Consider the following 21,802-nt stretch of genomic DNA (forward strand, 5'->3'; position numbering starts at 1 on the left):
AAAAACACATCCTGCAGGCTTAAAACAAAATCCAACACTAGCTCTGAACGGGTAGCCAGCGACATGGTGGATGTTAAGACGTTAAAGCTTTTTTTTAATATCCTTTATTTAAAAGTAAAAATTTTCACTGAGTTTAAAATTTATTTTCCAAGAGAGACCTCGCCAAAATGTGTCCAAACATGTGTAATATGTGGTGAGAATGAGTTATGGCTTTATGTATGGTGGGGAAATGAACAAGCCATCACTATTGCATTCACTTTCTAACTCTGTCTATAGAAGTCATACATTTCTGCTCTTACTAACACGATGTGTGTGAGCGCCTCCTGACTGCTCACAGGTAAAACATTCCAGAGTTACGACAGGTCAAAACAGGAAGAGCTGCCTCACAACATGTTTTCACTAATAAACTGATTAGTATTAGTTAATCTAAGCTTTCAGCAGCTTCATTAGCAGAATCCTAATCATGTCAGTGGGAGATGAGCACTGCAAACCCTTAAGCTCAAAAGTCCAACTTCGAGTGAAAGCCTCCACTCCTTCAAAGTGTCTCTGTTAGCTATAAGAAGATCCTGATCGATGTATAGAGCGGCCTTCGCCGCTACAGAGCTTTAGAGGGGAAAGTGTTGGTTAGAGATTGTGGGGAAACAGTTCCTGGCCCATGCCTCTTTGTGACAGAGCTATTGAGCTGTTAAATAGGGAGAATTGATTCTGGTGTGTGACTGCGATGGCTCATGAGAGGCTCCTTCCAGCAGGGAGCAAATGATCAGTGTGCGGGAGGGAAGGTGGGGTCCATCGTAGCCTCGGGAGAGCAAGAAAAACAGTACAAAGATGAGAAACATGACTGCAAATGACTGCCCTGGAGGTGTAGCTGTGTGGAATGCAGAGATGACTGTAATCATGCTGCTTGTCTCTTGCAGACAACGGTGGCTGCAGTCAACAGTGTACGGCCGTGGCAGGCCGGGCTCGCTGCTCCTGCTTCCCGGGGTTCTCACTGATGACAGATGGATGGATGTGTGAAGGTAAGGGCCGCCGTGCTTTCTTGTCACATTACCATTGGCAGTAATTGGAGTGGTTCACAAAGCTCATATGTATCCCTTAACCCCTTAGCAGTCCTACAAATTTACAATTAGTCCCCTAAACCATCCAATGTACCGTGGGCGGTACGTCCGACTGCTAACAGGTTAAGCTGTCTCCCTCAAGCCTGGTTACCACAAGGTAACAAGCAACCTAACAGCAACAACAAACCCAGTGAATGCATAAAGGAACAAATACATGCAGGCCGGATGACAGAGCTGCAGTGAAATGAAGTGTCTGTCCATAGGTCGGGGCACTTTTTAATTGGATTCAGTCACTCATGAAGGTCTCGTGATGCTAAACAATGCATCAGCTGATTGGGCTCCCAATGTTAGGTGGTGGAAACTGTCGCCTCAAGCATGATTCAACCATAGCCAATTACTCTGTGGGAGCAGTTGTTGCAATATCACACACTACACACAGCATCTGTGTATGTACTCAGTACCTTTCTTTCAGCATGTTTGTGTGGTAGCTCGGGACACTGGCAGGAGGCTTTAGGTGCGAAATCACTAAAATTAACAAAGTGTGTGCTGGAAGTGCTGAGTCTGTTACCAGACAGGATAACACTCAAGATGAACAAGTACTACATTAAAGGAAGTGTTTTCCCTCCTATCATTTCCTTCAGTGAGCAAAGTGAGCACTTTCTTTCCCTAAAGTGCTCCCACATGTGGACTTGTGGGTGGGCAACATTTAGTGCAGAGTGGAATGAAACAAAGCAAATACCATGACAGGTCATGATTGCGAGGGGGTGCCGAGGATTTGAAAGATATATAAGTAGACTGTGAAGTAAACTCTGGAGTACTTGCTGTTGATGCTTGGTGGGTGGGTAGGTGTGTAAAATGAACAAAAATATATTGTGCTGGAATGAAGTGCAAAATAAAGTATATGCTAGTTTTGAATTTAATGCAAGCAAAACATTTCATAAAGGGGCTGAACTTATTTTTGGAGGTTATGGTCTCCAGGCTTTGTGGGCTAAAACTGGAGGGACCACCTGATTGGTTTCAGCCCACAGTTCAAATATACATATGGTACGGGGATTGCACATTAGTGCACATGTCATGAGTTAGTTGCACATCTGTTCAAGTTTTGAAGCAACATATACCTCCATCTTTTTCAGGGCCATAGGAAAGGACTTGCTTATTTGTGCAAGACAATGTCAAACCACCGTTTGCAACTATTAGAAGACTGCTGACATTAAAAAAGGAGGAACAGCTGAAATCTGTTATGAAGCAAAAGCACTGTTTTTAAAGAAGAGGTGATGCAACACAGAGGGTTTCATATGCTCTATCATTTTAATGGAATATAGACTTTAAATGATTTGCACATGATCCTGAGTGTTTATGAAATGAGGGTGCATCAGACTGTGAAAGTATTAACACCTGGGATCATTTGCACTTTTCTGTAATTTGTTTAGCAAATGGAAGCACTTCCATCAGAAAACCTGCGAGTCGTCCCTTATTGAGACTGTTATATTTTAATTTGCAGGTTTACAGGGTAAATACAGCTGCTTTTCGTGATCTCGCTTTCAGCTGCATATGAATGTGAATAACTGGTAATATTTTAGCACACAGTTCTTCCCATGGAGATGTTTTTTTTAAGAAAAGACTGTTTTTAAGAGAAGGTTTTATGCACAACTTGAATGATACATGTGGTTCAGACAAATGAACATCCCAGGGGCGTACACCCAAATGCACACACAGTTGGCTCCAGTGCATGTGGCTGACACCTTCACCCTTTTCTGAACTGGGACTAAACAAACCATTGCGGGCAGGACTGGATTTGTTTTGCATTCCTTCGAGTGTTTTGTGGAGATCGAAAGCTTACAGAGTTATTACTTGAATGATAACTATGGATGACATCCTCCACTATGTTATCATCTCTGTGGTTGCATTGCTGCCATAATCTGGACACTTACATGGTCAGGATTGTCTTTGTGGAAGATGACACTGATTGACCACGATGTCTTCTGAATCACAGTCCAATCTAGGCTAAAGTAATCTCTAATCTGACTCTAATATCATCATCCCATACAGACGTTCCTGGTGTTTCTCAAGGTTTAGGCAATATTTTAGTGTTTTTCTCAGACAATCAAGTCATTCAGTTTATGCCTGGAAAGGAATGTAAATGAAATTTACTTCAGTTTTATTTACATAGCACTGGTTTACAACCCCTGTTACCTGAAGGGGCTTTATACTGAAAGGTAAAGACCATACAATACCTCAACAAACACATGACCCCCTATGAGAATGCACTTGAAAACAGTGGGATGGGAAAATTCCCTTTTAACAGCAAGAAACCTCTGGTGACTGGATGGGTCGAGGTGAAACTTTCTATTTTATAATTATAGAACAATTTAAGCAATGAGCTACCAGAGCCCCAAGAGTCCTGCTGACATATGTCTTTCATTTACTAGAGCAGCATTAGAAAAACTGAGGCGTACTGTTTCAGTCCTTTTTCATATATTAACATATTTCAGTAAAGACGAGTTTCACTGCTCTGACCCACTAACATCGACAACACTGAATCAAAATTATTGGCTTTATTTTCTGTCAGTGATCTTTTGGCTCATCAATTTATCATTTTCAGTGTCTGTACACAAAAACCTGGAAACTAAAGTTGCATCTGTGCAAATTGTAAAAGCCTGAAAAAAATACCCCAATAACAGGTACACACCTGAATGCATCTGTTCCACTCTGTGTGGTTTAGCTGCCTTCATTTATCCGCTGTCACAGCCGACAGTGGAATCAGGCTCGCGGCGTGCAACTTTAACCTCCACGTTTAAAAGTAGTTCGGCAAATAAGCCAAGGCTGACTTCATTCACTGCAGCTTGACCTTAAAAAAATAAAAAATAAATAAATACTTCATTGTCTGCTGGGTCAAGTGTGTAGGAAAAACTGTGTGTGTGTTTTCATCTGTGGTGCCTTTCGGGCATCTCCCTGTGCTCGCTCTTGATGGAATTCCTTTCAAACTGCTGTCTCCCTTGTCCATTCAACTAAGCATTTGTATTTCTCAAAAATAAGTTGTTTCCACCTTGTACTGGATCGCTTCACTGTGTAATGAGGCTGTCTCCACGGGGCAAGTCAGCAGAGGTGTAGGGACATTGAAGCATTAGGCCCGATTTCCTTTGCTTTTTCGGATTTGAATGACAAACTGGAAATAACGTTGGCCACCAGAGCGCTGTGGTGGAAGGAGACTTTCTGCACCACTGGCAACACGCAAACTTTGGAAACAGTCCTGTCTAACCCTGTGCTTGAAGGCCAGCAGCGCCCAGAGGAAGGGGTGGTCTATGAGCTCAGGAGGATTTTGCCCCTGGAAATATCCCTCCCTACAATGTTCATAACAGATGTCTCTCAGTTGAGGAAGAAATGGAGACGTTTGCAAAGATAGCTCGCAAACAAGAATTTGTCACCACTGCGCTGCTCAAGAAGGGAAAACTGTTAATTTTATTTAGACAAATGCATTTGCTGCAGCTCCACAGGGGGCTCATATAATACCATAAAGTACGCTCTGAGCTGTGAGAGGTGATGAGGTGCAGTTTTATGAGGTTAACAGAAAAAAAGCTGCAGGATGTGACAAAGCCAGGTACACGCTGAAAACTTCAGATCTGTGTTTTTACTCCTGCCTGTGGGAAGGTGTTGTAAGGCACACAGTTTATTCAAATTCCCCACGGCAAAAACTTTGAAAGTCGACAAAGACTTTTCAAAAAGGGATTGCTGGCACTCAAACACACACACGGGGAGCACAGGAGAATATGTTCCCTCTTGTTCCAGATTTTTGTTTTCTCCAGCATATTTTGTACAACACCTTTTTTGTCTGGTTCCCTGTGGAATGCACCATATTTTGGGGTGATCTTCAAATGTGGATGGCTGCCACACACAAACAAACACACATACACACACACAATAATCCCAGCGTTACCCTATCAGTGCATCCAACTAATCGGCCTCGCATGTGATGCGTGATAAGGGAATGCAGCCGTTTGATAAAGACGAGCCACGACAGAGCGGCGATCCACTGTCTCAGCACAAGGCCACCGCTGTCATAAATCAACAGCGCCGGTTTACTGGCTGCTGCACAGTTTGACTGATAAAGATTTAAAGGCTCCCAACTGTTTTTTCATTTCACACAAACACGCTTAACAAGCAAAATATCATGTAGCTTTTGCCAAGACCTGTTATTTTCAGTTTGACTTCTTCAAAGTCAAATATTACAAAGGAACAAACAAAACTCAACTTGGTCATCTATTGGCCACATGCTGCAGTAAATGGACACATTTTTAAAGGTTATCTTTCACGTAAAGCTTGTTTATTCCAGGTGTTCCAGTTTGAAGACATTTAAATTATTACCTCTAAAAAGAGGTGGATGTTAACTGAACCCTGACCTTAACCTTAAACCTTTAAAGGTAGCTGATGAGCTGGTGGATGTTAACCCTGTGAGGTCATGAGTGGTGATAACCTCAGCTGTAGCCCTAAAGGCTGGAGAAAGGACAAACAGCCTTTTTGGGGGGGAATTGAAATTTTCGTCTTGCGTGTTAGTTACACAAACAATTTTCTTTGTTTTTTGCCCAAACTTGGGAGAACAATTTAAAAAGAAGAAACATTACATATGTAGATTGCACAGCATTAGAATGAGTGCCATCCAGTGATAACTGGGAATTTAGGGGGTTAAGAGACCGATAGATTAATAAAGTTCTTATAATGATGTTGTCTGGGGTGGTGGGAGGATAAAATTAAATTATAGGATAATAATGTGTTAGATTTATGACATACCTACCTACACTGCACCGTGATGGCCACCTCCCTACAAAAGTAACAGCAGGAATACAGCTGAGTGAATAGATTATTGGTTCATTTAGGTTTATAAAGTTTATAAAGATTGCTATTTTTTGCAGTTAGTGTCTGCCTAGCACACATGGATATCACCAAATGCTCCATTTCCTCCCCTGAGATGCTGAGCTAGGCGTTTACTGCAGCTGCCTTCATTTTCTGCTTGGTTGTGGGTCTCTTTGCATTAAATTTTTTCTTAAGTACCTGAAAAGCATGCTCTGTTGGGTTGAGAAAAGATGAATGACTTGGCCACTGATTAATATCCAGATTATTTGCCCTGAAAACAATCTTGCTTTTGCAGAACGCTTTGGCTCATTATCCATTTGGACTGTGAAGGAATTTGCAATTAATTTAGCAACATTTGGCTGAATCTGAGCAGAGTGCACACCTGTACACCGAAAAATTCAGCTTACTACTTCTATCATCATCATAATCAAGAAACACCAGACCCATGCCATAACATTGCCTTCACCATGTTTGACAGATGATGTGGTATTCTTCAAGCTAAGGCCTGTTTCTCTCCGTCTACATCCTTTTCTCTTCCAATTATTCTGGTAGAAGAGCCTCTGTTTGTTGTTTTTGAAGTATTAATGAGCTCAGCTGTACATTTCACTGCAACTCTTGGTTTTTAGCTGGAGCACTGAATGACTTTCATGCCTGAGGCTTCCCAGCTAGATGGTTTTCATGTAAGCAAAAGCAAAAATTTGTAATTTCCTGTTCTGCCACAAATTCTTACGCACAAGAGAGACTTTTCATTTGAAGTTTTGCTGCTGTCCATCTGTTGCCAACTCACTGAGCTCGATCTCTGTGACGCTCGGAGAGCCTGAGCACGGGGACAAAATTATGCACGGGACCCGTCCATCAGCAAGCTCACCTCCACATCATATTCTTGCACCCCCTGTTATCTTCCCTCCCTCTGTCTCACACACAGTCACCGTTGTCTTTTTCTGCAGATGTGGATGAGTGCGTGACTGGTGCCCACAGTTGCAAGCCCAGCCAGCGCTGTGTGAACACAGTGGGTTCATTTGTGTGCGAGCTGCAGGTCACTTGTCCTGCTGGTTACCAGCTGCGGAACAGTCTTTGCGAGGGTGAGTTCATTGATCCTGATGTGTTTCATTAAACCAATTTACCCAGCAGTCATTTCCAGAGCCTCTGAAATAGCTGGTGGAAATTATGTCTTCTTCAATATAATATGCAGGATTTTTTTTTATTTTCAGGATGATTTGGTTTTGTAAAAACAAAAGCAAGGACAGTGATATAAAAGCAAAATCAACTAATCATCAATCATCAATTAACTAATTATAGACCAATCTCAATCTTCTTTTTATGAATAAGTAATTCAAGATCATCTGCAGAGGAATTGGTTTGTTTGAAGAGTTTCACAGTTCAGAATTCATCATAGTGCAGAAACAGCACCAGTGAAGGCTACAAATGCTCTTCTTATGGTCTCTGATCACTATGTATGTGATAACTATATTTTACTACAGAGATACGACCTCTCTGTATTAAAGGTATTAAAGGTATGGCACTGCAGTCTGTTTAATAGACTCCAATTTGTTCATGTAAATGGGAAGTCTTCCTCTCACGCTAAGGTTAATCACGGAATTCCACAGGGTTCAATGTTGAGAGCAATATTTACATTATACATGCTTCCCTTAGGCAGTATTATTGGAAGGCATACATTTTCAGTGCCATTCAGATGACCTCTAATTTCCTGCTTCTAAATTCAGATAAAACTGAGATTGTTGTACTCAGCCACGCAATCAGGTGCCATCTTAAAGACCTCATAGTATCATATCACACCAATGCAGCACGTTGCTCTCAGACAGCTGGTTTACTTGTGGTTCCTGGGGTATTTTAAAAGTAGAATGGGCAGGGCCTGCAGCTTTCGGACCCCTCTTCTGTAGAATTAGTTCCTAGCTTGCATTTGGGAGTCAGACAAGATTAAGTTTACAGTAAAACTTTCCTTTGGCATAAAGTCTACAGTTAGAGCTGGCTCCGATGATCCGGAACCAGCCCTTAGGTCTGCTGCAATAGGCCCAGGCTGCTGAGGGCTTGATGCACTCAGCATCTCTCATTTCTTTTCACTTAGCAGCTACACATCAAGAATACAAGAATACAGCAAGTGCTGTAGCCATTTACAGCACGAACAACAAAAAGCAAGGGAGTTTTACTAAAGAAAATACTTTGTTTAAACTAGCATTGGTGAGCCATATTTCTTATAGTTTAATGTAGTTATTGTGAAGCTGTAGAAATTTCAGCATCAATGTCATATATTTAATAAAGGCTTGTGTACAGAGGCTGACAAAAACTGGGAGTCAGCTTCATTTAAACATTAAATTATGAGACACTAAAAATAAAAAGTACACAAAGAGAAAGTTACAGGAATCTAATTACAGATGTGAAGAAAATAATTTGAAATCTTTTGACATTTTGAATATTAACAATACTCCATTTAAACATTTCATCGAACACATATTGATGTGTGTCAAGGTATAGCTGCTGTCTTCTTATTGTGAGATTTCCTCTGGTGTAATTCCACATCTTGGCACTTACCTTTGGCTGGGGTTCGTGTTTGTGTTGGAGTGTGGGACTCACTGTTGCCACTTTTTCAGAAATTTTAAGAGGGTCCAGAAACAAGAAGCAAGCCCAGCATGCTGGCTCAAACTGAGGCAGTATATCATTGATTCACACACAAGCCATTCTGGTCCTATTGTTTGTCACCTCCTCCTCTCTACTGATCTTTTTAGCGGCATTACTGAAAGCACATATTATTGGAAATCCTTTAGGGGTCATAAATCCATGAATACAAGACTGCAGTGTACTGTAGTGCATCATTATTAATGCAATAGGTGCTGCTGCTGTTGTACTGTCCTAGATCCTTGTTTCCTCACTTATTTAGATCAGATTAACACTAGTGATGAGGAAATATGCAAAAATCATTTTCACTGCAACATTCCTGCCATACTTTGTAAACTGCATCTTAAAGGAGACTAAATACATTCACTGAGTATTAGTCACATTGGTATGCAGCATATACTCACAGACAGTGTGCAAGCCTGCATCAACCAAAATAATTACAAGATATACACAAGACTGACGGTAGCATTATGTTGTATTTTATGTATTCTGTGTTGTGTATGTTGGACAACAGCCTGTCTAAACCGAATAATACCAAACCCCTAATTTGGCTGCTGTTTTTATTGTCCTTCATTAGCTCGTATAGCGTTAGCTTGCTAGCTCTAGATTAACAATGCTCTGGGGTTTTGGTGATGGTTATTTCATTAGCTAATGCAATAATTTGAAAATGGCCAGCTTATTTATTAGACTGTTTGGGTATCATATGATCCATGTCTTGCAAATGGTCTATGTCAGCATAATAGCGAGCGCTAACATAAGCCAGAATAAATACAGTCCTGGGTGGATTTAATCCCAACCGAACTGCCCCTCTGTGACTCAAGTGCTTGCATACCTTTAAAACTTTTGACCTTACCTACGTGTCAATACCATACCAGAACAACTTAAAGGGTTGTTCTGGTATGTTAATAGGTAAATATTTCATATCAAGGATTTGTTCAAACAACATGACAACATCTTTGACTACTTTTAATACAAAAACAATTACCCAAAGTCACCTAATTTAGGCTCACTCAGCAAATCGTCATAAAGACAGGAAGTTCATGTTTCCTTGGCCCAAACAGTAAAGTGTGGGTTTAAGCAGATACCAAGGTTCAATATGTTACAAGATAATCAACCAAAGAGCAGGATTGGTGGTGCTGCACTTTGAAGCTCATGTGACTCGTATCACAGAGGACTAATCAGTATAAGCATAACATGAAGGTAGTATCTAGTCAACCATCCAGCAGGCAAAAAAAGTAATTAGTTATATGAAAGCAGTGACAGAATGTTGGAAGAGTATCCCTCTGATATTAACAACAGAGAAAAGTCAAATTAAGACCTGCTCAGAGGACCCAGGATAAAATGAACTACTTGCGGCATGAAAAAAAAGAAAAAACTCTCATATTGCTCATGAGATTCAATAACTGTCATTTAAGTTCTGTTCAACTTCTGTTAATTGCACAGTTGAATCAAGCGATGTTTTCATTGAATTCTTCCCTCCAGTTAAACACTGACAGAGTCAAAGTGTGTAAATGTTCTGTGCTTGAGTCACAGTGCCCCCTGCTGTACTACTAACAGCCGGAGAGCTCGAGCTAAATTTACAGAGCCTCTTGTAACAGAATAATGCATTGAGAGATTGCTTTGTGCAGATAAACTAATGCAAATCTATTCTTTCTTTACAGACATTGATGAGTGCACGATGAGAACTCATAACTGTGGCATGGGCCTTGTGTGTGAGAATACAGTGGGCTCTTTCCTGTGTAATCCCAAACAGAAGTGCATCAGTGGCTTCACACAGGACTCTCATGGCAACTGTATTGGTAAGAGACTGTCCATACTCTCCAGGCTGGGTAGCATTACATCCTAACTCAGGACCAGTAAACAGCTGATAGAGTTGGTCCTATTCTTTGTAAGGACAATTCTTAGGCAAAATGAGCCTCTTTAGCAGAGCCATCCATCAAACTTACTCTGCATTGTGCCTGTGTCTGTGTGTTTTTCCATGCTGCAGTACTACTCGGACTCTTGATATTTAACTGTCTTTTAACCAGGCTTTAACTATCTTGATATTTCTCAAGAGTTTCAAACTACAAGATTTTAAATCAAGTGTCTTTTCTTCATTTTTGCATTACAGTTATTGTGTTATGTAAAGCTTTCTGAGTGTTCCAAATAGGTGAAAGGGGGGTTAAAAGGTTAACCAAAGTAAGAACATACACCTAACCTCCGATGGCGTTGCTGGTGACTGATATCAAGAGATTGCTAACATGGGTCTTTTGGGGCAGTGATTATGCACAACAATACGTTTGATCAGTCTATGTATAGTAAAGTCATCTTTCTGACACAGTTTACACACATGATAAGACACAGTGGTCCATGAGTGGTAAAAGCTCTTACCTCTGCCGAGCACTTTATGCAATTAGCTCACTTCTGTATCTGTTTGGTGGAAGGCTACCCAAAAACTTATGGATTTGCATTTACTTCTTAATTCTTGATTCTTGTGAGAGTAATGTAACAGAAGTGACATATTCTGGAGTTAGCATTAGGGTTGGTGAAAGCGCTGATGATGACTTAGCCCTCAGAGCATTAAGCTGAGCCCACCACTGGATTCAGGAATTTTTTAAAAGGATTCTTTATCATAGCAAGATGTCACGCTGTACCTGTGAAAAAGTATTTGACAAGACTTCAGATTTTCTCTTGTTCCTGAGCTCACTTCAACACAAATCACTGTGCTAACACAAAGATTAAACAGAATGTAATCCAATTTTCTTTGGATTACTTGCACTTTTCTCAGTACCGTGCAGGGCAGCATCACTGCAAAATGAGCGAAACATAATATTCACCTCTGGGTGCTCCTGATGTCATAAAACTGCCCCGTGTACCTCGGCTGATCTACAGCCAAAGCAGAGCAAGTAATCATCAGTGGTAATGTCTCCCTGCAGATGACTGCACATACATCACAGATCTGTCTGAGGGTGGGAGGATTTTCTCTGTATGTATTATTGTAGGGTCTACCTTACAATATAAAGCACCTTGAGAAGACTGTTGGTGTGATTTGATGCTGTATAAATAAAATTGAATTGAAGTAATCTTAAGCCTATCAGGATTGATCCTCCGCGCAGTCACAGCTTCATTCTTGATCTTTTTGACTCTGCAGATATAAACGAGTGCAGCAGCCTGACTGAGCCCTGCAGTTCAGGCTTTAACTGTATCAATACCGTTGGCTCCTACACGTGCCAGAAGAAGATTGTGATGTGTAGCCATGGTTACCACGCCAGCCCTGATGGAGCCAAGTGTGTTGGTGAGGTTTAGCACAACATGCACCACTCACACAGGAGGATGGTGTTGTGGAAAGGTGTGAATGAAAGCACTGATGGCTCTGTTGTTGACCAAGACACAGGTTCAATCGATTAGATACAACCAGGAAAAATGCAAGAGTGAATATTATTTATAATAGTTAAAGGTCATCGTACAGTTGTGGCACAAGAGTTTTTCTAAAAGACCATGCATCGATGCTCTCACTCAGTTGCTGCTTTGGTACTCAAGACTGCTCAAAAAGACAGACTTAAAAAGAGAACAACTAAATCTTGTTCAGCCTACATGCAGTTCTTAAATGGTGTCAAATTATGCTTCATTTAATTGTATTCTTATAAATGACAATGCAAGTACTGAGTGATTTGTTTGATCAAGATGTCGATGAGCAAGAGGAAATGTCGCCGCCAAGAGTCACAAAGAGGGTGCTGTATCAGAAACCTCCTTGTGACTTTACGTTGGTCGCAAGCAGATTGCAGTCGTTGCCTGTGCTGTATGTTGAAGACGCCGACTTGTCTGCAAACATGTGCCATTTACTCTACCATAGTAGTGATTCTGTATTGAATAGATCCAGTTTTAGCTCCCATCCCACTGGCCTGCCGTTGTCCCTGCCATTTAAAATCTTGCTTCCTACTCATTCATTTTTCTATCTTCACACCACTCCCCCATATTTTTAAAAGTATTACACACAAATAAGGAAATTGACTAATTAAGCTTTATTGTGCCCATTGTCTGAAATACTCACTGGTTCCCTAAACTAACCCTAAGTGGTCTGTAATTGTTGTTTTTAATAAATTGTTCTCCCAAGAAAATATTTATTCCTATACACACCAACAATTATTTTCCAAAATAATTTAAAAATAAAAATCATTTTAAAAACATAAATAACAAAATAATAATACCCAGAGAGTGAGAACATTGATGCCTGGTCTTTTTGGACTGTAACAAGCCTTAGCTGTGTTTAAGTTATACCCTCTCGGGTGCTCAGTGGGTCACTGTTGAAGTGCTTCATCTTTCTTTCTGCCTGCGTAGACACTGACGAGTGTCAGATGGGGACGCACCGCTGTGGAGTGGGCCAGATCTGTCACAACCTCCCCGGCAGCTACCGCTGCGACTGCCAGACAGGCTACCAGTATAACGCCTTACGCAAAGTCTGCACTGGTACGTATCACTGTGTGACGTCTGCAAGTGAAGATGTTCAGACTGAAGGTTCACTTTATGAAACCAGAGAAGCTATGGGTGCAAACGTCGGCTCACTGAATCAGAGCTTTTCTGTTATGATGTCAGATTTGACCAAATTGGGTTGGGCAGCACGGTGGCACGGTGGTTAGCACTGTTGCTGCACAGCAAGAAGGTCCTGAGTTCAATTCCACCATCAGGCCGGGGTCTCCGGGTACTCCGGCTTCCTCCCACCGTCCAAAGACATGCAGCTTGTGGGGATAGGTTAATTGGATAATACAAATTGTCACTAGGTGTGAGTGTGAATGGTTGTCTGTCTCTGTGTGTGTGTACCCCGCCTCTCGCCCTATGACAGCTGGGATAGGCTCCAGCGCCCCCCGCGCCCCTGAAAAGGATAAGCGGATGGATGGGTTGGACAACACTTTCTACACTTTCAGCCTATCATTTGTAAAAAATGCTTATTATTTGTGGATTTCAATTCTTGGACGAAACATAAAGCATATTTATTCCTGATATTCTCATAATTCTCATAATTATTAATAGTCAGCAGATTAGACATGCAACCGTCCAGTCTCCAGGCAGATGTCAGCAAGCAGGCTTAAATGTTCTAAAGAGTACGAAAGCAGAACTCAGCTGACATTTTACACACTAATTTTACGAGAGCTGTGTGTAAGCAAATCTCAATGAACTGAAGCAACGTTATAAAAAAGAATACGAGAGACTAATAAAGGGATGTAGAAAAAGATTACTTGAAGTTATTGTTGTTAAAGATGGTTCTACAAGGTACTGAATCACGGCATGTACTTAGTTTTTTACTCACTGTTTCTGCATTTTGCTCCATTTCTTGTTAAATAAATAATGACACGGTAAAATGAACGGGATTTTGAACTCCATAACTGAAATTGAATTGATCTGAATTTAACTGAACAAATTGTGAAGAATTAGCCAATAATATTTAACATTGAGTGTTTATTTGAAGAAAGTCATATTTAACTGGGTTTTATTTTTCAGGAAATTGGAGCGTATGCTGTAGTTACTTCAGTGTTGACCTAATATGTTATTTTTTTAGTTTTTGTTGTCGTGTATTACAATTGTGTGTATTCCTATTCATCAAAAGTCCCACGCAATAGGTGTTTGGACAAACCTTAAGCTTCTGAGAAGCAGCCAATCAAAAGAAAGCTGGCTTAAAAGAGGGATGGCCTTCAAGGGAAGCTCATCGAGTATGTGTGTTGAGTCCTTGGTGGGCCTCAAGGCTATCTGCTGCCTAATAGCTCCTGTTTTTGTACTGACAGATGTAAATGAGTGCTGGCGCTATTCTGGCAGGCTCTGCGCCCAGAAGTGTGAAAACACCCCAGGCTCCTACCGCTGCTCATGCACAGCTGGCTTCTCCCTCGCATTCGACGGCAAGAACTGCGAAGGTAAGCTAGACAGTTTGTTCCTCTGACATATTGAAAATTTAAATGCCACCTTGTTTAGACAGACAGTCTTATTTTTCCGGGCACAACATCAGCATCAAAAGGCAAAAGTAGTCTTTGCACAGACTTTGGAGATTAAGTATATTGATGAGAAACTGTTTATGTCTCCTTTGTAAGTCACTGTTATCAATAAAGGCTATTTTCCATTGGCATTTAATTTAGTCTCCATCTCTGGGTTAAGAGTAATAATAATAGTTTCCTGGTTCAGGTGCTGTCAGTCGTCAGCATGCTGGAGATGTGACTGTGCTTCAGAGAGCAAAGCCGGTCATGATTCACGTTATGTCCAGCTTGTCACAGACGTGACTGAAGGAACTTAATCCAGATGTAAATGTTTCTGTTCCAAAGGTGAAGCTTAGCGTTCATCGAGGTTTATGAGATAAACGCTTGCCTGAAGGATATCATTGGGTTTTGATTATCGCTTTTAAGATTATATTTCAAGTTACTTGTCTTGAACAAAGTGTCTTGGATAAATGACTAGAGCAGCAAAGGTGTTTGGGGAGGCAGCAACATTACAACATATACATACAAATATTTGTTTTTTCTATCTAACTCCTAACATACAGCTTGCATAAATATTTACACGTTTATGTCCAATTTTATGATTGTATTTTTTTGTTTCTGTGCTCAGATACAAATGAGTGTGACCAAAACCCTTGTAGCCAGGAGTGTGCCAACATCTATGGCTCATATCAATGCTATTGTCGCCCAGGCTACTACCTGAAAGATGATGGGCACACCTGTGAAGGTATTTTCTTCCAAGGTTGCCAGTGTGGTAGAAACACTTCAGAGAGATCGATGGAGACCTCAGTCCAGCATACTGCTCTATTCCTACAGTTTATGTGATTTACAGTCAACACATTTAGACACATCTAATTAGATACATGTGTGAAATTTAACAAATACAAAACAAACAAACACTTATGATTTACTCAGAGAGTTGTGAACCTCAGCTGCATTTACTGAAGTGTTTCTATTATCCAAAACCATGCACAGACTGCACTTACATATATAATACACTATAGCTGCATTATAGTGGTTTACGCAGTTGCTGGTTCAACTCCTGCTGAAGACACACATCCTTTTTGGGGTTGTGTCAGGAAAGCCAACAACAGAAAAACATGCTTCAAATGATGAATACATAGAACACCTTTAAAATTAGACTGTCGTTCTCTTGCTGTTAGTTTCACAGTAGAGAAATCGGATGAGTGATGTATGAAATCAGACAGGACAATCAATACCAAAATAACCTACCCAGGAACGGTTTTCTATAAAACAGAGGTAAATGTGTTGGTATAAATTTGCCATAAAAGGGGCTGATGTTCCAGCTGCAGAGAACTTCTCCTGATGCCAAGTTGTAGTTGATGTTCCACATAAGATACACACAATGCTCGAGATAAAGCTGAAAAGCCCGACTGCTTTTGAACCTTTCTTTCCTCACAGTTTAATCACAGTGACGAGATGTGCATGTGTGTGTTTTACACAGATATTGACGAGTGCTCCCAGAGCATCGGGAACCTCTGTGCCTTCCAGTGTGTTAACACTGCAGGCAGCTATCAGTGTGCCTGTCCACCTCATGGATATGTCATGGCTGCCAACGGACGCACCTGCAAAGGTGAGGCTGATATATACAGTAATCGTCTTCTTGGACCTGATGCAGGTTACATTTTTGTACTGTTTGACTGGAGCATTGAAAAACTTTCTGTCAGTGCTGTTATATGCATGTAGTAACTACATTAATAGATATAGAAAAAAGTCAAAGAAATCTTGTTAAAAATGCAGTGGGTACACTTAGTGTGACAGGCTGTTAAAGAATAGATTGAGCAAATTGCAGCATCCATCCATCCATTCTCTTCTACTTACCCACAGTGCGAGAGGCGGGGTACACCCTGGACGGGTCACCTGTCTGTCGCAGGGCTAACACATAGAAATTGCCAACCATTCACACTCACATTCACACCTATGAGTTTCCAATCAACCTAACCCCACTAACTGCATGTCTTTGGACTGTGGGAGCAAGCTGGAGTACCTGAAGAGAACCCACGCAAGCACGGGGAGAACGTGCAAGCTCCAGAAAAGCCCGGCTAGTTGGTGAAATCAAACTCTTCTCAATGCTAACCACCGCGCCACCGTGCTGCCCTACGCAAACAGCAGCACACTAAATCTGAATCTGGGAGAGAACATTTACTGCTCTACCTATGCATACCTATGGGTTTAATGAGTTTCTCCCTTTTCTACCCAATTTTCACTTAACTTATTAATCCTTAAATTCAAACTGCACTACTGTATAACCTTTGCTCATATTGTATAGCCCTTATTAACTGATATTGTTTGACAAGTGTAACAGTGGTTCAATTTGGTGCTAGACATTTATGGAAATTTCCTTTCTTGCCAAGTTAATGGATTTTTTGTTACTCTTGTGGAATTTTGACAGCAAACCTAACTCAAAGTTTTCCCACTTTATGATTACATACACAGTGCCGAGGGGATGCAAATACAGGGATGCCTGTATTTGCATCCCAATCATCATCAATGACAGATGACAACAATGTTTTATGTCATAAACATGTTTAGTCTGCTTAGATCAGATGCATTTCTCACTGCATTGTTTTCATTGTGTAGAACAACCAAATCTATTCTATGATTGGTTTTAGTCATTGTAGTCTAAACACCGTATGCTCAACATCACCGTGCTGCAACTGGCTGAAGTTGACTGAGGTTGAGCTGTTGATGCAGATTTGCAACTGTGATCATTTTTGGTGGTAATGGGACTGGACAGGGTGCTCCAGCCTGCACTGGTACCAACACCCAGCCATGCGGCTGTTCCAGTAGGACACCCACACAGAGTAGTGCAGGTCATTCTGAATAATGAGTGTATCCAGACACGTTGCATTTAGACTGTGTCTGTCTCCTATTCTTGGAGTTGATCATCAGAGGTAACCACAACCACTGACCACTGCACGGCACTGCATCATTCAGATTGGGTCACAAAAGCCTATCATATCAAAATGATGATATTTATTAGATTTATTGTTGGCTCTTTTTCCAGATATTGATGAGTGCACAACTGGCACCCACAACTGCTCCACTGGGCAGACCTGCTACAACCTTCAGGGAGGCTTCAGGTGTCTCTCCTTTGATTGCCCTCAACACTACAAGAAAGTGTCAAACACGTGAGTCAGATTTATATTTTCTCCCCTGCTAAAGTTTTACGCTTTTGGCTCAGAGTCAGGTTTTTACTACATCAAAGTATGCCGAGGTTAAGGCTCATTAGAACATCAGGGTATTATAAGTTTCCATATTTGAGTTGTCTTTGTAAACAGGTCCAATAAAATTTGTTTTTGCAGTCTCCAGCTGCATTGGCCTATATCTGTGTATACGGTTTCTGTCCAGATCCTCTCAGGCTGTGAAACATTATACGTCGATGTGCGTACAGCGCAGTGTTCTGCACAGAAGGGCCTTGTTAGCTGTGAGCTTGTTTAACTGAACATGATTCACATCCGCTGTGTGAAGAAGTCAGATGGCTTTGATCAGCTCGGTGCTTCCCAGAGCCGTCTCTGCAGCTCTCCCTGCTCTACGCTCCACTGAACAGCAACACCACACACACACACACACACACACACACACACACACACACACACACACACACACACACACACACACACACACACACACTCACTCCCCTGTCAGCCCACAAGAGATGTCTTATCAGTGTTACCTAGAGACACCTTATTACCCTCAGTGTGACATCTCTTGGCTCCCCATGGAGAGACATCTTTCATTCACGAGCAGACTTGGCAGTCACGGACAGACAGCTGAGATTAAAATGTGTCTTGGTCTTCCCGTATTAGGTTCCTAGGCACTCTTGTCTTGATGTGAGTTGTGCAAATATTACGGTGCACTACAACGATAACTCCAGGCTGTAAATTCTGATGTATGATGGATAAACAGTCACGGAGCTTCAGATTGCACTGTGGGAAAGACCCACAAAGGCTTCTGATTTCCACTGGCATCCAGTCTTCATCTATGTTATTATTGAATCCTTGCAGCAGGGGGCAGTGATGTGAAAGAGCAGTGCTGCTACATGCTACCTCTTTTCAATAGCACTCCAGTAGCAATGGAAAAATCACATGTGCTTTAAGAAGCAAATGATTTTGCATCACGCTGCAGCTTGGTTCAAAATGTTCAGGGAGTGTAGAGAGGGGAAAGGCACTGCAACAAATGCAGAAGAAGAAAAATGCTGCATAAACACAACGGATGTTGAAAAATAGACAAGGAAAGAAGACAAAAGTGCTGCAAAAGCTTTCACAAAACACCCCACACAACAGACGTGTTTTTGAGGTGATGGAACAGCTGCAGATGTGGCAAGCTGACAGTAAACAGCTCATAGCAAACATATATCTACAGTAATATATGAATCATGTAGTTAAAGCACAGTGGGATCCCTCATATGGCTTGTGTCACTTTCCCAGGTGGTCTGTCACGTCCCCAAAAACATGGCAGTTGTCTTCTGTGACATTTGTTTTTTTTCTACTTCCATTGTTTTATTCAAATTTTGCTGTGTTTGATGTGCTTTTATAGTATTTTCATATTTGCTGGTTATTTCTTACATTGATTTTCACCTCTATGGGCCCCCACAGTCTTGAAAGCCCAGAGGCTGCTGTAGCTTACTGACATGGTCTGTGATGATTAACAAGAAACCATCAGTAGAAACGGCATCTCTTCCCTACCCGTCTTATATCCCTTTTCCACCCTTGCACAGATGATGCGTTATCTAGAATTGGTTCTATAGGATCACTTCTATTTATTTGATGCCAGTTCACAAAAGTAATGTCAAGACATTTTGTGTGTTGAGTGTTCAGTGAGCAGCACAGTGTCCAAACAATGTTTTGCTTACGTCTTCTCACCATCTTCCCTGGCTCATTTTCAGACGCTGTGAGCGGATCAACTGTCCCGCCAGTTCCTTAGACTGTAAGAACTCTCCCTTGTGGATCACTTACTACCAGCTCACGTATGAGACCAACATCATCATTCCAGCTCAGATCTTCCGAATTGGCCCTAACCCGGCCTACTCTGGAGATCATATTGTCATTAGCATCAGAAAGGGGAATGAAGAGGGATACTTCAGCACACGCAAGCTGAACAGCTTCACAGGTGCCGTCTACCTGCAGAGAAAGGTCCGCGAGCCCAAAGACTTCCTGATAGACGTGGAAATGAAGCTGCTGAGGCAAGGGACGTTCACTTCATTCTTGGCCAAGATTCACGTCTTCATAACACCCAGCACTATGTAATACCAAAGAGACAGACAGAGACTAGACATTTCATATGGTGCTAAACATTTTTGGCGTTTAGATTTTTGTAATGCCTCTAAAGGTTAAAGCATGATCTAGGAATCTTGTAGAATATTGCCAAAGATTGAATTATTCCTATCATGGCAGGCTCTCTGCTATGTTTCCTTGAAAGTAATGTTTCCTGAAAAACCTTGTATTTCTACGTATGTATTTTTCAGCTACACTCTAGCAAACATAATTTAGCTTTTATACACTCGCACTATTAGTGTCTGTTCAACTGTGTGTATAGACGTTGGCTGGTCTCGGTTATTGGTTTATTTTGGTGATGTTTCGCACCTTTGGCTGGCTTTAAGATACAACTGTAAGATTGTGTTGTTTTTTCCTCTCACTTCACTGATATGTCAGCACAGGAGCTGAGAGATGTTCACATTACAGAGAGGGAGATGCTACAACGGCCTGAAAAGCTGTCATCCGGGAGAATACGGCACACTCAAGCACCAGGATGGTGATGTGGCTGTGGTGACATCACACGATGCATAGTGGCCACTTTTCCATAGATAAGGTCCAAAACTGACAAAATGAATATATGAGAACAAATGGTCTCAGAAGTCTAGGAAGCAGTATAAATCGTTCAATTTCAATCTTTGTTTGTGTAGTTTAAAAAATAATCTTTCAATAGTTTTAGATTAAAAAAAATCAAATAAAGGATATTTATTTTGGTATTGTATGCTTATTTCACTTGGTATTTTTTGTGATTTGGCATATTTCACATGTAAATGATAAATGTTAGTGACATATCCACAGAGCTGGGCAACACAAAGGGGAAATGGAGCATTTCTCCAATTAAAAAAAGAAAGAAGAACGTTTTTCTCCCATCTCATAAAATATACTAAAAGCAAAACTACGTAAATTAATGTCATCAGGGTTTGTTTGTTTTTTTCATTATTATTTTGCCCGTTTTGGACCTAATTTTTGATTTGGTCAAGCGTTTGGTGTATATTATTTATGAATATGTGATCTGATCAAATGAGTTCAAAACACACAAAAAGTAGTGATGATGTCATTCTAGCACTGACAGTATTATTATAGGGGGGGTTACATTTTATTGTTTCATGTTATACTCTTTAGTTTGTAACCAGATGCATCTTTTTTATTTGACTGTGTAATTATCTCAGGGTAAAAGCCACATTCTCTTTTACACACTAGACAATTTCCTGTGTGGTGTGCAGGACTGACTCAGCCTGCTGCGTTAACTGCAGGCTGGCCTCACACAGCATGTACGTTTGTATCTGCAAACTGACTGACGATCAAACCGTTGTCAATAAAAGGTCACAGTGTCAGAGTGCGTTTGTCCACGTCAGTAACACCGTCACACGCTGGGCCGCTGGTTCCTCAGTCAACAGTGAACCCACATCCCCATCTACTGGTGTCAGAAGGTCCCACTATTAATACACTTATAAAGTAATTTAGATATTATGAAGAAAAACAGCTGTGCCGCACACATTAGCCACTTCTTATCTGAAATGTTTTTATCACCTCTTCCGCTGCTCCACAAGGAACATCGTCGTCTGTGTTCCACCCTGTGGTATTCCCACCCGGAAAGTGTGCACTCCAGCCTATTAATACATTCCAATAGATGACAGTTCAACTGGAAACTAGAGGGTGGGGTCACTGTAAAAATCAAACACCACAGTTTGGCTGATAGGAGGTTTCACTGAATAATAACACTGATATTTTAAGACTGCAGTTACTGGGTGTGAAATCACCCAACATAAAATGTCAGAAGAGCTTTTTACCGAATCCTAGAATAAATTATTCTAAAGGATGATGCCGATCTTTTTTTTAACATAATTCAATAAATAACAATAAAAACGAAACACAGTATATACATGTGTTGTATTTGCAGAAGGTACTGCAAATTCTACTCAAACATAAAAACCTGATCTCTGATCTCTGAGTGTTTGTTTGCTTGTGTTGAATTTTGTCGGTACTATGCAGTAAGAATTCATAGGCTGTGAAAACAAAATGAAGAGGCCCA

General features: G+C 41.0%; 1 protein-coding gene across 1 annotated transcript in view; it reads left to right on the top strand.

Annotated features, from left to right (window-relative positions):
- The window catches only part of fbln2 (fibulin 2), a 72,850-nt gene extending 51,753 nt beyond the window's left edge, over positions 1-21,097 (top strand). The window contains exons 8-17 of the mRNA XM_005726704.1: positions 915-1,016; positions 6,851-6,985; positions 10,199-10,336; positions 11,668-11,811; positions 12,855-12,983; positions 14,294-14,419; positions 15,105-15,221; positions 15,960-16,088; positions 17,523-17,646; positions 19,404-21,097. Of these exons, the coding sequence (XP_005726761.1) occupies positions 915-1,016; positions 6,851-6,985; positions 10,199-10,336; positions 11,668-11,811; positions 12,855-12,983; positions 14,294-14,419; positions 15,105-15,221; positions 15,960-16,088; positions 17,523-17,646; positions 19,404-19,764 (1,505 nt within the window). The 3' untranslated portion in view covers positions 19,765-21,097. The remainder of the gene's footprint in view (positions 1-914; positions 1,017-6,850; positions 6,986-10,198; positions 10,337-11,667; positions 11,812-12,854; positions 12,984-14,293; positions 14,420-15,104; positions 15,222-15,959; positions 16,089-17,522; positions 17,647-19,403) is intronic.
- The last annotated feature ends 705 nt before the right edge of the window (positions 21,098-21,802 follow it).

Source organism: Pundamilia nyererei, unplaced genomic scaffold (genome assembly GCF_000239375.1).
Source record: "Pundamilia nyererei isolate P.nyererei 1_Seehausen unplaced genomic scaffold, PunNye1.0 scaffold00021, whole genome shotgun sequence".
NCBI lineage: Eukaryota > Metazoa > Chordata > Actinopteri > Cichliformes > Cichlidae > Pundamilia > Pundamilia nyererei.